Here is a 14,739-nt window from a genome sequence, read left to right as displayed (position 1 = left end):
TTCAGTACGATCTTAACATCGATGGCCTTCCTCTTCATACGCGATCTAAAACACAGTTCTGGCCAATTTTGTTGAAGATTGTTGACCAGCCGGATTGGCCAGTGATGATCGTGGCTATCTATTGCGGACCAACAAAACCGGAAAGTAATGAGCTTTATCTGCGGCAGCTAGTCGATGAGATAAATTTATTATCGAGCACTGGACTGATGGTGGGAGAAAATGCCATCACGTTAAAATTACGAGCCATCATCGCAGATACACCAGCACGAGCTTTCATTAAAGGTAAAATATAAGCATTTATGACAGGTAAAATTTTCTAAATGTTGTTTCTTTGCAGGTGTCCAAGGTCATACTGGAAGACACTCCTGTTTAAAATGTTGCTGTGAAGGAGAATCGGTGTCACAACGAATGGTCTTTTTGGATACGTCTGCGGCAAAGCGCACTCACAAAGGATTTTTAGATGGAGATTATATTCTGCATTGTACGGGGTCTACGCCGTTGATTGATTTGGACGAATTTGACATCATTCTGGATATGATTGTTGTTGATCGTCTCCATCAAATAGACATTGGTCTTACAAAAAAACTACTTCACATTTGGTACATGGGAGTGTTAAAAGAATGGAAAAGATGGAATCGCCAGCAACGTGAAGAATTTAAACAAAGACTCCTAAAACAAAAACTCCCCTTTGAAACGAACCAAAAAATGCGCCCGATTGACGACCTAGCATATTGGAAAGGATCAGATTGCAAAACGTTTCTCCATTACGTGGCTCCCGTAGTATTGGAAGGATTGTTGAGTGAGCAGGAATATAAGCATTTTATGCTTTATTTCTGTGCTATAACGATATTTTCATCGACCGAACATAAAGAACACTGGAAAGCTGCTGGTACTATGCTAAAAACTTTTGTAGAAACATTTGCCGATGTATATCATAAAAAAGCTGTTACGTCCAATGTACATAGTCTAATCCACCTCGAAGAAGAAGTAGAGCGGTTTGGTCCTCTGGACTATCACTCAACATATGCATATGAACGCAAGCTAGGAAATATAAAAAACAGGCTCATTAGAACTAACTATAGATGTTTAGAACAGGCAATTCGTAGAATATCGGAATTTGAAAATTTTACAGGAGCTCAACAAAACGATCAACCATTTCGTCAGCCGTTTTATACGCAAAGAGGGCAAACTATTACTATGAATGTGAGGAAAAATTTAAAGCTGCGAAATGATGATGTCAACGATTTATTTATGACCAACAAAAACGTAATTTTAAAATTTGTTTCAGTAAGACAAGAGCAGGATAAGTTGATGATAGTTGGAAAAATGTTTTCCCGTATTTTCGAATATTTTGACGAGCACATTTCTTCCACAAAGCTACATATATACTCTGTTTATAAAGATGATTTGAAAAATGACGAGGTTTTATTAGAATGCTCCGATGTCAAACTTAAATTTGCTAGAACTATCAAAGAAGCTGATGGAAATATGGTATTATTTCCATTATTAAATACACTCAATGACTAATACAAAATAACTTGATGAGTGAATAATAAAAACTATTATAACTTGTTAACAAAACATCGATTTCATTTATTTTGTACTGCATTGTATTGTATATATAAGAGTTCTAAGATATCACATGAATTAAGAGGCGAAATTCAATGAAGTGTAAAGTCAAAGGCTTTTAAACCTCAATTAAACTTAAAGATTCCTCAACTATTTGTTTGGTTGCATTCCTGCCGGCTTAGATAGTATGTAGCGTATCTCAATTTAAGGATGAAGAAATCTGCAACTTCACGGTCCCCTACTTTGGAAAGTTCAGTACTTCCTACAGTTTTAAACAAGTCTATTATTCCTTTATAATTTGACAAAGTGTACATTGCTCTTTTTCCTCTTCCACTCCATGTCAGAAGGCAAAGAAATTTGGGTGTAAATAACGCTTTGAGCAGTTTCGACATCCTTTTTGTACTTATTGGCACGTTAATGTACCTTTGAACCCATGCAACAAACGTATTTTTATACTGATCATCGTTTTTAAGTCGCTCGTCAAGTTCAGTCAATGCTTCGCCACTGTCGATGGTATCAAACTCGAAATTTTCCAACACTTTTGGATCAACATTCGTTTGATTGGTCTGTGACGAGATTTGATTATACAGTGAAGCAAAAGTCGCTTCCATTCCGGCCATGCGTCGAAACATTGGTTCCATGAAACTATCCCTTTGTTCCTGGAATACGCTAGTAACTTCATCTAAAATCACAAATAAAAAACAAATTACCATATATTCAAGTCACCCTTCGGACCCATATAAGTACCACGAATAAGCTGTCGTAATATGTTCTTGGTGATTAAGAATGGAGTATCGTCGGGATCTGAAATAAAGATGGAAGAACAAACCAAATATTAAAAATAAAACAAATATATTTAACACATGCCTTATTTGGTTTTTTGTTTCTACGCTCTGAATATGTTTGCTCATAATAAGTTGTATTGGCTGCTGTACAACAAGTTAATTAGGTCTATGAACTAAATTTTAATTCTTTTTCACTCACCAAGCAAACCACCAGATAGTTCGGTATTAACCATTTGCAGACTCGGTTTGCTCGGACCTATAAAATGAGATAGATTACCACAATTATAATTAAAACATGTTTCAATTTGCTTACCCGGAGTAGCGTAAGATGTTTTGGAATGCTGTTTTAGTTTGCTATACTCTGAATGGAAAACATATTATTTGTCACGAATGTAACGAACTCATATTTAAAGAAGGTGTCGTCAATTAACCTACCCATAATATCTCCTGACGTTTCCAAAGACGTTTGTTGGATTGATTTACTATAACCTATGCAGGAAGAATATGGTCATTACAAAGCGTACGAAATTGGTTAAAATAAAACTTACTCGGCGTAGCTCCAGCAGTCTTTAAAAAAATAGTTTGCTGTGTATGTGTGACGGGATCTGGTTTTCCAGCAGACTTTTTAACATCTAATGGCTGTTGTACAGGTTTGCTAGTACACTGGTGGACAAAAAGATAGGAAAAACATTTGTTGTGTGTTTTTTTGAGGAAGTGATAGCGAATAACGGTCAACACATTGACCGTTAGAATATGTTTCCGCTCTGTGGAACACCGCAACACCACCTCCCAACAACCACTTAAACAGTCCTTTTCAGGGCTACCAAATATTTCCGACAAGAACTATGTTTTTCGGTCACAGAAAAAAGTTCCTATTTTTATGTCCACCAGTGTACCTGCAAAAAAGATAACGATTATTAAAAAGGTTTAGGGAAGGGTGTTCATGAATCTCACTTGGAGTAGCTCCAGCAGTCTTTAAAAAAATAGTTTGCTGTGTTTGTGTAACGGGATGTGGCTTTCCAGCAGACTTTTTAACATCTAATGGCTGTTGTACAGGTTTGCTAGTACCTGCAAAAAAGATAACGATTATTAAAAAGGTTTAGGGAAGGGTGTTCATGAATCTCACTTGGAGTAGCTCCAGCAGTCTTTAAAAAAATAGTTTGCTGTGTTTGTGTAACGGGATGTGGCTTTCCAGCAGACTTTTTAACATCTAATGGCTATTGTACAGGTTTGCTAGTACCTGCAAAAAAGATAACGATTATTAAAAAGGTTGAGGGAAGGGTGTTCATGAATCTCACTTGGAGTAGCTCCAGCAGTCTTTAAAAAAATAGTTTGCTGTGTATGTGTGACGGGATCTGGTTTTCCAGCAGACTTTTTAACATCTAATGGCTGTTGTACAGGTTTGGTAGTACCTGCGAAAAAGATAACGATTATTTCAAAAGGTTGAGGGAAGGGTGTTCATGAATCTTACATGGAGTAGCTCCAGCAGTTTTTAAAAAAATAGTTTGCTGTGTTTGTGTGGAGCCTGTAAGAAAAAAAGTACTGTTAATAACGAAGTAACATAAAGGATCTTGAAATAACTCACTCGGATTAGCATATAATGGTTTCGCACATACAGTTTGATCCAGATTGACAGCACCTGCATGGAAACGATAAAATTACTCATGAACGTAAGAACGAATTCTCCATTACACTCACCACAAATAGTGCCACGAATTTCTAGTTTTTGTCCATTTGGAAAAACAATATAATTCTTCATTGTCCCAGATGGTTGCTCTTTTTGCTGCTTTTTAGCGTTTCCAGAATCTGTATAAAAGCAACATCGAAGCAACATAACGCAAATTAATTACAAAGTTTAAGAATGGTGAAAATCGAACTATAACATTTAAATACATACCAAGTGTTGTTTCTTCTTCTTCTTCAAAATTTCTTAGCATGCTTAAGGGCCGCTTACCAGGATTCCCATTTTCGTCTACGATGCTTACGTTTTTGTTTTTGTTTTCCATATCTGTGAACAATAATGAAACATTACCATCGCATCATGAAAGTGGTAAACACAATATTAATTTCTATATGTAGCAACGTAACACACTCGTATTCGATCCAGACCAATAGATAAATGAGAACGCCGACTGTAGCGAAAGGCCCTACTTGATGTCGTCGATGAATCGAATACCAGCAGCGCCACGGTAAGTTTAATTAAAAAAAGTCTAACCTCTCTCTCTCTTCTCTCACACAGGCCAAGTATCAAAAGAGTACGAGAGTACACGATGGCATACGAATACACACAACACGCAATGGCACACAACGGGAGCACACGGTGGAATACCAATACACAACAACAACACGAAATGAAATGGTACACAAGTGTGGGGGACAATATCACCTACTTTTTTTTAGCCAAACGATCCACAGTCAAATAGGGCTTCTTTCACCCACATTTTTGACAGCAAGCGCTCCCCCGCCCTTCGTTATGAATGTCAATTTGGACTGTTTTTCCACACTCACTCCACACTCACAGTGAGGGCTCAGATGACACTCGGGTGAGCCTGAATTTTGACACTGGTGCTGCTGGTGTAGTGGCATGCGATTCGAAGCAGGCGGTTTGCGATTCGATGCAAACGGCACGAGATTCGAACGTAGATGGAAACAGGTGTATTCCCTGATTATAGGTAAACCCGAAGAATATTGGTTGAAACCATGGATTTTACCATCAACAACGAACACCGAATATTAGTTGAAAACAAGGATTTTACCATCAACAAGGGACCATGGTTTGAACCAATATTCGTGATATACCTATAATCAGAGAATTCCTTTTTATTAGTATTTTACTAGCTAAATGCCGTCGGTGAAGAAAGAAACAGCTTTCAAACGTAAACAAACAGTTTACTATGCTCTTGCTTTCAGGAATCCAATGGTAGCGGCACACGATTCGATCGTAGTGGCATATGATTCGACCATAGTGGAACGCGATTCAACCGTACTGGCACGCGATTCAACCATGGTTGCACGCATTCAATCGTAGTGGCGTGCGATTCAAAGCAGGCGGTTTGCGATTCGATGCAAATGGCACGAGATTCGAACGTAGATGGAAACAGGTGTATGTCGGGAGTTGTCGAGCATGGCAAGGAGCTCCATGTAGTGTCCGTCTAGTCTAGTGCTGGAACTGAATCTGAACCCACACCGGTCCTGAAACAGTTTCTGATCTTGAAACTGTACCTGAACCTAAATTAGATTCGGATTAAAACATGAACGTCTTCCTGTCCTGGGACCGATATAGTTCCTGTTCCGCTTCGTTATATGATCAGCATAGGATTTAGCGTAGAAATTATGATTAAAAATTGAGCGTAGAAAACTTACAAACTCAAATTTCAATATTAATTGCAATTGAGTGTTGAAAGTGAGAGAAGACAGACATTTTTTTTATATGGCTCAACAACCGTTGTCGGTCAAGGCCTGCCTGTACCCACTTGTGGGCTTGGCTTTCAGTGACTAATTGGTTCCCCCCCATAGCAGGATAGTCAGTCCTACGTATGGCGGCACGGTCTATTTGGGGATTGAACCCATGACGGGCATGTTGTTAAGTCGTACGAGTTGACAACTGTACTATATAGACCGGCTAAGAAGACGGACATTATATGGAGCAAATAAACCCCTTCTTGCCATGGTATGGCAATTTAATATTTGGTCGTAACATTTTGATTTTACGATAACGTTGATACGTTTAAACGAAACATGATTTTAATTTTTAACTTTGGTTGCGGACAAACCGGTTGAACCGGTGACCGGTATGCAATGTAAGTTATCTCAGCCAAATGAGTAAGGCAAACATGGGTACAAATAAATAAGTAAAGAAACATGTGAGCCAGAACAAGAGATTTCATTTGTTCCCCATAATTTTTCATATACACCACAATTTCAATTTTCATTAATATTCGTCTTCTTTGGCACAACAACCGTTGTTGGCCAAGGCCTGCCGGTACCTTTAATGGACTTGGCTTTCAGTGGCTAATTGTTTACCCATAGCAGTCAGACTTACGTATGGGGACACGGTCTATCCAGGACTTGAACCCATGACGGGCATGTTGTTAAGTCGTTCGAGTTGATGACTGTACCACGAGACTCGTCATGCTCAAAAAATCTTCAAAACCATGAAAACACGGTGTATTTCAACCCTTTGACAGTCTCACGATTTTTAGAAATAACTAAATAATGGCAAAAATTTAATAGAAAATAATGTTGGCCCGTTCTGCTAATCGTTGTTTTATACAAAAGATGATGTGCAAAATGTACCATTATCAATATTTTATCCCCCTTCCCTTCTTCCACATCACGATTGAATCGAAACGGGAAACAAAAGCACTGCCCGAGTCTCTCTCGGGCAAATCACTGAATGATTTTATAATTCAACTCTCAACCGCTCATTATTGCAGTTTCAAACTGGTATAATTTCAATTCAGCACATTACACCAGTTTTACATCGAATGACTGACAGTTAAGCTCCGTTTACAACGTCGAGTTGAACTTCCATTTTCAACTGTCACTCGAGTTAAATCAAAGCACGACCTACGCGCTCATTTGCAACCGAATTTTTGTTTCGCTAACTTACGTACATTTTCTGCGTGTATTTTGTCACACAGTAAGCAACGGCACTGTGCTCTACATCGTCTAGTTTTGCTCCACGGAGATCCGACTCCATCGCACCAGCATCCCGATCTGCGACGCCATTGTCTTCGATTGAAAGCATCACAAAATGGCATCTGCACGAGCGTTCGGAATTCTTAACAACCAAAACCAAGCCAACGGAAATCATCACTTTGTCGGAAGTAAGTGACCCGTTCTTGTTTCTTATATTGCGCTACTCTTTTCAACGCATTTTTTCGGTCTCATTCCACAGAGAACCTCAGCTCACTGAAAGGAAGCGATTCACGGTCCTCGTCCGCTTTCGCACTGAAAGATCTAACCAACAACAAGGGACAGCAGCGCACCGTTGTACACCAAGATGGCAAAGGCAAAAGCATCATCGGCTCACAGGGCAAGCAGCTAAAAGCAAGTGCGAACAGCATTATGCACAAGATTGGACTGACCAACGAGAAAGCTGCCCCTGCCCGCAAACCATCCAACAGTGCAGCTGCATTCGATACATTCTCGCCACAGTACGCTGAGTATGGCTGGGAGCAGTCGAACTGTCTGCGGAACGATCTGCTGGAACAGATGATTGATTTCACCGGCGTGTCGTGTGCGATCAAGCGCAAACCTTTACCCCCGATCACGCCCGGTCCGCTCGATCTGCCGGATCTGGATGATGTGTCGTGGAACGAGGACAACTTCCGGCCACTGAACGATCAGCGCTTTTCGTCCGTAAAACCGTTAGATCTGCCTGCCGACGATTTTCCGCTGGTCGACATCCAGGATTTGGAGTTTATGTTTTAGGAGGTAAATTCGTGTTTGTGTAGATTTACAATCCTTGTAATTGGTAGGCATTTAATTGTGACATTTTTTGTGTAAAAACATATTTAATCGGTGTGCCAGAGTAACGATTGTTCGAACTAACTTGATGAAGCGTGAACTTGATTTCTCCTTCTAAATATGATCTGATGTAAATAAAACCCAAACGTATTGACCAAAGCCAACCCAATCTCGTCTCCTTACTCGTGTTTCGGATGAAAGAAGGTACACGGCGCGCTTTTTGGCATTATATAACGAACACACACGATTGCGCCCATGAGGTGAGAACGTTTATTGTAGAATATATATATTTTGCTTAAATATTTGTCTTTACGTCACGAGATCGTTACCGAGTCAAAACTAACCGCCACACCCACGCCACACCAGGTCTGTCTTACAGCAGTGCGTCCTTCTGCTCCCGTAATTTGCGCTGAAATTGCTTAATGTACTTATACTCCTCGCACCGATCGCAGATGATCGTCCCGTTCGAGATGAGCTCGTGGACGGTCTTGTCGTGGCAAACGATGTGCACCAGCTTCAGATTGCTGAGCGTAAACAGCTCCAGGAAGTACGTTATCACAGACAAGTTTTTGCCCTTGCGCCGGTGCAGCTTGCACATCGGTGCGCCTCCGCCGCCGCCATCCGCGCTCGACACCATCCGCTCCACGTTGTCCAGTATGGACGGCAGCACGCTCCGGCTAATCTCGACCTGATGGTCCAGATTCCACACCTGAAACAGGATCAAGTTTTCCCGGCTCGCGTACGGATTGATGCGATGGCTAGCGTACCGGCACCGCTCGTCCTTCCACACGCCCATACACCGAAAGTCGCCCCGCTCGCTGCACAGCGCCACATTGTACGGCTCGATCCGGCAGCCCCGGCCGAGCGAGCTTTGCACCAACAGTTTCAAGCGCTTCGGTGGAATCCGCTGCGCGTCCGGTTCGTCCCCACCGTCCTCGGTGTCCGGCTTCAGCTCCATCCGGCGCTGGCAGCTGCGGTCAAACATGCAGCTAAAGTAATCGAATCCCACCAGCAGCTGGCGGAACAGCTCCAGCATCTCATCGATTAGCTCACGCGCCATCGGGCTGCCCCGGTACATCGCGCACTTCGTCAGCTCGTCCTTGGTTTTGTAAAAATAGCCACGAATTCGATCCTGGCCGCGCCGCTTCATCACTTCCTCCTTTGTCTTTACCGCGCGATCGTCAATTCCTGGGAAGAAGGTGAGAAACAGAAACCATCAATTCAGCCGTGGCTCAGTCACACGACACAACAGCGGCTTTCGTCTTACCCACAAACCATTCCGCGTGCTCTTCCCGGGCACTGCGCTGAATCAAATCATCCCGACCACGCTGGGCGTTGAAGAGGATTTTCGAAATCTCCGGCTGATTGTTACTGACAAACTGTTGGGCCAGCTCGCCCGCATGCAGCAGGTCCGTGTGGGCCGTCTTGATGGCGTTGTACATTAGCTCGAAATCTGATAAATCCCTCCCATGTGGATTGATACCAAAAAAGGAATACCAAATTATTAACGTCCCTCTTCTGTTCTGTGGGCATTGAATTAAATGCTTCGATTCGTACCGGTTTGCACGATCGTATCCTTGCCAGCCACCACGAACAGAATCTGAGCGGGCAGCGTTCGAAAGTAATCCTCATCGGTCACTTCCACGCCGTCCTGGGCAAGATACACACGACATTCTGGTATCTGTAAAGAAAATAGCATACAGATTAACAAGATACTATTAATTCATTCATATACTCGTAGAAGAATTATCAGTTTATCCCACACACCAGACCTACTTTCTCCAATGTGACCTTGACACATTTCCTATTTACGTACCACACACACACACACATCGACCGCTGCTCCAATCCCAATCCAATCCCCTTATCAAGGACATTTCCCATTTTTGGAATTGCCTATAAAAAGCCTTTGACCTTTCCGCTTCGATGCATTCAATGCAACGGGTCAGCGCATCTAGGGGACGCCAAAATAGGCGACGCCAAGCTGCCAAACAGGTCAATGCCACCAACCCGGGGATAGGGTTGCCAGGTTATTTACCTTGAATTTTTCCGACGCCTTCGCCCGGAGCATGCGAAGTGAGTCGGCGGCCACGCCGTACTTGCGGCTCCGCTCGACATCCGTCACCTTGTAGCCCTGCAGTGGTCCACCGCTGGCCGCCGGTTTGTCCTTGCCCGCGAACAGGTTAAACATTTCCTCCTCCTGGGGATGTGGGTGGTGGTGGTGGTGTGCTTGAACGACAAAACTACCTGAAACCGCACCGATTGCCTTGAAACCTGAGGCACCGCGAGTGAGCTTGAGTGTTGGCCGGAGGATGATAACACTTTTACGAAATGGTTCGTTCGGCTAGCTGGTTCGCACTGTTCGGCGGTGAAGCAACGTTTGCATTCGCGGGATGCAGTTGCAGTGATGATAATGACCTTTCGCCTCACGGTACGCACCGCTTTTCCATACGTGGGCCGACGACGACGACGAGAACGACGAACATCTTGTTTTTGCTGTTCTTGTTTACACGACTCTTTGTTTGGCAACAAATGCGATTGCGCAAATATCGGCGGCTCGTGTCGGATCGGCTCGGCAATAAATGACAGTTTGACGTTTGAAAGTTTGACAGAAGGGATTAAAATGGGGAGCATGGGGGATGTTTTTCTTTCTCTTTGAGTTAACCGTTGTCTCAATGGCCAAATTTACACATTCATCTCTATGATCGGCATACTCGGGTATTTTATAAATTATGTATGGGAAGTTATTATTTGTCAAACTAAAACATTAATAACTTTTGTTGCATTGAAAATTTAAATTTAAATTAGTCTCATTTATTTTAGTGAAGAAATAGGATTTTTTAAATCTCGTTTACTATTTTCAATATTTTTTTTTAAATTTTGACAAGTCACCTTTTCAATTGAGGTTTTTCTATGCTGTTATATGTAAAATAGATGGAAAGTACCTTTTTCCATACATTTTTCAGGTGATTATATATTTTACAATTGAAGAAGTTAGAAGAAAGCACATTTAAGGAAAAAGTAGAACATAATGCATATTTAAATAATATTCAAAGCATTTTATACGTTTGAATTTTTTGTATTAAATAAATTAAAGTTAAACGAAATGTTTGAAAAAGCATTTTCTGCTTTTCTATTCATATTCAATAAAGATAATCAGAATCATCCATGAAGTACGTAATTACTAATGCTTTTTATATAGTGCAGCATTGAAGGCTGCCCATGAAAAAATGGTTATCATGTATTACAAAATAGTAAAAAAATAGACAATGCAACTTTAAAATTCCCATTTCTTCAACAAATTAAATGAGATTAGTATGTTTATCTTTAAACCAAATTTGAAATTTTAATATTCATTACATCAAAAGGCATTAAAGTTTTCTAATTAAAAGTTATCACTTCCCATACAAAATGTATGGGATACTCGGGTTTGCCGGTCGTAGAGAAAAGGGATATCAAAAGAAAATATTAAAAAGAAAAATATTTGGATTTTTTTTTAAACTAGGTTTAACATGTTCTCGTCATAAATATTAAATTTACAAACGATACGTGAAAAAATTAAGTAGCTATCGTTTTTCAATAAAAACTTGTATCAGTTTTTCTTGTCATTAAATTAATGATCTGTCGAGACGATTCAAAATAATGGAATTTACAACGTTCAGTCAACTAGCGCCTTTCCGCACAGTCACGATACAGTAAATGAAAAACTGTTCGTATTTATTCAAAACTTGAGCAAAGAGCGCCACCTGGTTTTATTATTCAATCGTTTGTTTAATTCACAGAATAAATTAAAAAGCATGGCAGTTGCGGTAATCAAACATTAACTAAACCTACATTTGTGTGACTCACTCACACTACGAGCACGATTTTACGATATGTGCGTACTTGTGCAGGTGTTTCGTTTCGCAGTTTCCCAAAACACATCCTTTACATCGAAACTATTGGGTTTGGGGTGTGTTATTTAGCAAGCAAATCATAAAGGCGCACAGCAGCGGAAGGTGGATGCTGTGCGCGGTACACTAAGCTTTGGATCATAGTTTAAGGACACTTTTTTATAATTTTCCATCTGCCAACATGTTTTGTTTGTATGTGTGTGAAAGACTTAGCCTAAAGGTTAACTAAACTCACACGCTCTCGATAATGTGCAATCAACTGCAAACGGCATCGTCCTACGCAAATATGTTATGAACACACTCCTGCGTCTTAACCTAAAATACACACTCTCCTCCGAATGTATCTCGCTGTCTGTGCGTCTGTGTTAGCAGGCCTGCTGGGCAATCGCTTTCGACTGTGGCTTCTGTATCGGCAGGAACAGTTTGAATTCCGCTGGCAGCTCATCCTCCGAGTACAGCCGGTCGGAGAAGTACACGCGGCGTATTCGGCAGTTGGCGTGTATCTGCACGCGCAACGTTTCCACGTAGTTGGTACCGTAGGCGCGGCGGGTAAAATCAGACAGATTGAACTGGATCTGATTCCAGCCCTCGTCCAACCGCATCGGCATGGTACAGATGAAGGGTTTAACGCGCGTCGTCGACTGATAGTTGCTGGCACGAAACCGGCGGCGAACGTTTTTATCGTCCAATACCTAAAATGAAGAACGGCAATGAAGAGCAGAAGGATGTCAAAAGAAATATAGACTTTTTTTTCAATTTGGCACACTGAACCAAACTAAAGCGTCACAAGAAAGCGAGATTAATTAATTCGTTTAGTGAAAGTACAGTGCAACCAATACAGGTGAGTGTTAGCTGTGTCTGGCGGAGGCAGTGACCTACCAACTTTGCTAGCAAATCAAAGTTAGCATAGCAGAACCGCCCCACTGTCGCCTGCCAATATACCGCAACAGACAGAAAGGGGGCAATGTTTGGCTTGAACCTGATTTGTTCGTCCGATAACCCCGGGCAACGTTAAACAAACTTCAAATATTGCGGTCGACACTGGCATTATTTGGTGAAATTTGTTTGATTGAATTAAAAGTTTCTTTTTTACAAGCCATTAAAACAGTCATGAGTAGAAATGCATGAACAAGTAAACCATTAAAAAGAGCATATGGTAAGCGGTAGCGTAAAATGAAGCAAAGCCTACCCTTTAGTTTTGCCCATGCATCAAGCAACATGCATTCACACCTCCACACCCCATTGATTGGTTTGTTATGACAACGGTCATGACACTTTCCACTGTGCTTCCGCATGGATTTTAATGTCGCTTCCGTTGTTATGTTAAAATCATTGAACTTTCACATGCCTGGGGTGTGGGAGGTTCAACGGCAATTGAAGGGAGATATGCCATTCCTGCAGGAATGGCTACCTGTGCTTTAAAGGCAATGACGCGACATTATTTTACATAAAATGCCGAACTAACTACCCCGATAATGCTACCCGTTACACCGGTACACGGATGCCGGCTTTCCACTTACCTGCACCTCGAACGTGAAGTACTTCTTTAGATTCTTTATTATCATCACCAGGAAGGGAAGCTTGATGCCGAGCGTCTTCTTCGGATCGGCCGGACAGGTGATGTACGTGGTGCTCACGTTGGTGCCAATGATTTCCAGCACCAACGACTGTATGTCCTGGTCCGTGATGCGCTTGATGTGTCCATTGCGAACCTTTTTATCCCAAATTTGGAGCGGCTTGCTGCCTATGCTGTACAGTATCGAGAGGAAACCGGACTGAAAAGTGTTTTTGAACATTTTTCAAACCGTTAGCACGCGAAAGGGCACGAAAATTTGGCAAAACTTTGCTGAGCACGACACAAAGCGCGGCGGGCGTCAGAGCAGCGAGCGAGTTGTTTTATTTTTCCTTCCCGTTTCGCGTGTATGTCAAGTTTGTTTACGACGACCGGGGCTCGCTCGCCGAGTTGACAGATGCGAACGTGCTCCACAGCGGGGAGTGAAAAGGAAGGGATGTTTTTATAGCATATGCCGTTGGTGATTGAACTGAAAATTGAAAACGAAAATTCAAGGAAATAGTAAAATTGATTTTATTAGCATACGTATGCATTGCTATCAGATAAGTTGAAAGCTGGCATGTTATTAAAAGAAAGATAAAACAATACATTTCATTGCAGGGTATGGTTAAATTAGACCGGTGGCAGCTCCATCGAATGCGAGTCATGACTGTCATTTGTGGACTAGAACGTAGTACATATCTCTATTTTTCTCTCTCTTTTATTTTCTTTTTGTTTTTGTTTGTTGGATTAGACAGATAACGTCGGACGATGATTCGCAACGATTTTTACAGCACGCCTGATTAAATCGCTTGCGAAAAAGCACTGCCCCGGGCTCAAGATTTTGATAGTTGGGAATCGCTATAAAATTATGGATCATACTTCAATTGTTTAGCTATTCGTTAACGGCCAAGCTACACGTACCGGACGACATCGGACGATGCTATAAATCCGTTAACGCCAACTGTCAAATCTCATACAAAATCGGCCCGCTGTGATCCGACACGGCCCGGCCCGACGCGAATCTCTTGTCTGCGGTCCTACGTTTTATGGCATCGTCCGATGTCGTCCGGTACGTGTAGCTTGGCCGTAATAGATGGCACTGCTGGAGAAGATAATGACATCTGCTTGTGAATTAAAGAACTATTCCAACTAATGCGTCTCCAGATTTCGATGCTGATGTCGTTGTCCGAAGTAAGATAGCAGAATCTCCTCTACCACCTTGAGGATGTCGTAGACGAAAAATATCCGAGGATGGTCCTATCAGGAGCTCAAATATCAGGAAGCAGGTATTTAGTCTTCAACGTATTGATTCGCAATCAATTTTAAGAAGTCAGTAGGCTTGCTGCTTCGCGTTTGAGTCGGGTATACGCCTCACACACCATCACTATTGCCTTGTCGATGATATCGATGTCATCCGCGATACCAAGAAATTGGAGAGACCGGTAGAAGATGATGTTACGGATGT

General features: G+C 41.8%; 5 protein-coding genes and 1 long non-coding RNA gene across 6 annotated transcripts; 2 read left to right on the top strand and 4 right to left on the bottom strand.

The window, feature by feature from the left end:
- On the top strand, window positions 1-1,581 carry LOC125907242 (uncharacterized). Its single transcript, XM_049608389.1, has 2 exons — window positions 1-282; window positions 338-1,581. The coding sequence occupies exons 1-2, from the start codon at window positions 105-107 to the stop codon at window positions 1,525-1,527; spliced, it is 1,368 nt and encodes a 455-aa protein (XP_049464346.1). The 5' UTR covers window positions 1-104; the 3' UTR covers window positions 1,528-1,581.
- Window positions 621-3,010, bottom strand: LOC125907243 (uncharacterized). The gene is made up of 6 exons (XM_049608392.1): window positions 2,903-3,010; window positions 2,790-2,843; window positions 2,668-2,715; window positions 2,554-2,610; window positions 2,317-2,373; window positions 621-2,251 (listed from the first exon to the last, which is right to left on the bottom strand). The coding sequence occupies exons 2-6, from the start codon at window positions 2,791-2,793 to the stop codon at window positions 1,716-1,718; spliced, it is 702 nt and encodes a 233-aa protein (XP_049464349.1). The 5' UTR covers window positions 2,794-2,843; window positions 2,903-3,010; the 3' UTR covers window positions 621-1,715.
- A 302-nt stretch (window positions 3,011-3,312) lies between these two features.
- Window positions 3,313-5,991, bottom strand: LOC125907244 (uncharacterized). The gene is made up of 5 exons (XR_007452523.1): window positions 4,570-5,991; window positions 4,252-4,362; window positions 4,053-4,160; window positions 3,653-3,993; window positions 3,313-3,422 (listed from the first exon to the last, which is right to left on the bottom strand). It is a non-coding gene; the product is annotated as an uncharacterized LOC125907244 (long non-coding RNA).
- An 893-nt stretch (window positions 5,992-6,884) lies between these two features.
- Window positions 6,885-7,990, top strand: LOC120958899 (uncharacterized). The gene is made up of 2 exons (XM_040381965.2): window positions 6,885-7,183; window positions 7,255-7,990. Exons 1-2 carry the CDS (start codon window positions 7,111-7,113, stop codon window positions 7,788-7,790), a joined length of 609 nt encoding a protein of 202 aa, XP_040237899.2. The 5' UTR covers window positions 6,885-7,110; the 3' UTR covers window positions 7,791-7,990.
- An 83-nt stretch (window positions 7,991-8,073) lies between these two features.
- LOC120958728 (DNA fragmentation factor subunit beta) lies at window positions 8,074-10,367 on the bottom strand. The gene is made up of 4 exons (XM_040381712.2): window positions 9,865-10,367; window positions 9,384-9,507; window positions 9,094-9,279; window positions 8,074-9,014 (listed from the first exon to the last, which is right to left on the bottom strand). Exons 1-4 carry the CDS (start codon window positions 10,015-10,017, stop codon window positions 8,200-8,202), a joined length of 1,278 nt encoding a protein of 425 aa, XP_040237646.2. The 5' UTR covers window positions 10,018-10,367; the 3' UTR covers window positions 8,074-8,199.
- Window positions 10,368-11,542: 1,175 nt separating this feature from the next.
- Window positions 11,543-13,706, bottom strand: LOC120959300 (cilia- and flagella-associated protein 20). The gene is made up of 2 exons (XM_040382588.2): window positions 13,240-13,706; window positions 11,543-12,411 (listed from the first exon to the last, which is right to left on the bottom strand). The coding sequence occupies exons 1-2, from the start codon at window positions 13,513-13,515 to the stop codon at window positions 12,085-12,087; spliced, it is 603 nt and encodes a 200-aa protein (XP_040238522.1). The 5' UTR covers window positions 13,516-13,706; the 3' UTR covers window positions 11,543-12,084.
- Between the last annotated feature and the right edge of the window lie 1,033 nt (window positions 13,707-14,739).

Source organism: Anopheles coluzzii, chromosome 3 (genome assembly GCF_943734685.1).
Source record: "Anopheles coluzzii chromosome 3, AcolN3, whole genome shotgun sequence".
Taxonomy (NCBI): Eukaryota; Metazoa; Arthropoda; class Insecta; order Diptera; family Culicidae; genus Anopheles; species Anopheles coluzzii.
Note: the sequence above shows the minus strand (reverse complement) of the source record. Positions and strands in the feature narration are given on the sequence as shown.

What these genes read in the sequence shown, in the direction of transcription:
- LOC120959300 (XM_040382588.2), bottom strand. Translation starts at nt 13,515, where the DNA reads ATGTTCAAAAACACTTTTCAGTCCGGTTTCCTCTCGATACTGTACAGC. An exon ending in ACTTCACGTTCGAGGTGCAG is followed by an intron (nt 12,412 to 13,239) that starts GTAAGTGGAAAG and finishes TCTTCATTTTAG; the next exon opens with GTATTGGACGATAAAAACGT.
- LOC125907242 (XM_049608389.1), top strand. Translation starts at nt 105, where the DNA reads ATGATCGTGGCTATCTATTGCGGACCAACAAAACCGGAAAGTAATGAG. An exon ending in AGCACGAGCTTTCATTAAAG is followed by an intron (nt 283 to 337) that starts GTAAAATATAAG and finishes GTTTCTTTGCAG; the next exon opens with GTGTCCAAGGTCATACTGGA.
- LOC120958899 (XM_040381965.2), top strand. Translation starts at nt 7,111, where the DNA reads ATGGCATCTGCACGAGCGTTCGGAATTCTTAACAACCAAAACCAAGCC. An exon ending in AAATCATCACTTTGTCGGAA is followed by an intron (nt 7,184 to 7,254) that starts GTAAGTGACCCG and finishes CTCATTCCACAG; the next exon opens with AGAACCTCAGCTCACTGAAA.
- LOC120958728 (XM_040381712.2), bottom strand. Translation starts at nt 10,017, where the DNA reads ATGTTTAACCTGTTCGCGGGCAAGGACAAACCGGCGGCCAGCGGTGGA. An exon ending in GGATACGATCGTGCAAACCG is followed by an intron (nt 9,280 to 9,383) that starts GTACGAATCGAA and finishes GGGATTTATCAG; the next exon opens with ATTTCGAGCTAATGTACAAC. An exon ending in GCACGCGGAATGGTTTGTGG is followed by an intron (nt 9,015 to 9,093) that starts GTAAGACGAAAG and finishes CCTTCTTCCCAG; the next exon opens with GAATTGACGATCGCGCGGTA.
- LOC125907243 (XM_049608392.1), bottom strand. An exon ending in AACATCTTACGCTACTCCGG is followed by an intron (nt 2,611 to 2,667) that starts GTAAGCAAATTG and finishes CTCATTTTATAG; the next exon opens with GTCCGAGCAAACCGAGTCTG. An exon ending in ATTACGACAGCTTATTCGTG is followed by an intron (nt 2,252 to 2,316) that starts GTACTTATATGG and finishes TTGTGATTTTAG; the next exon opens with ATGAAGTTACTAGCGTATTC.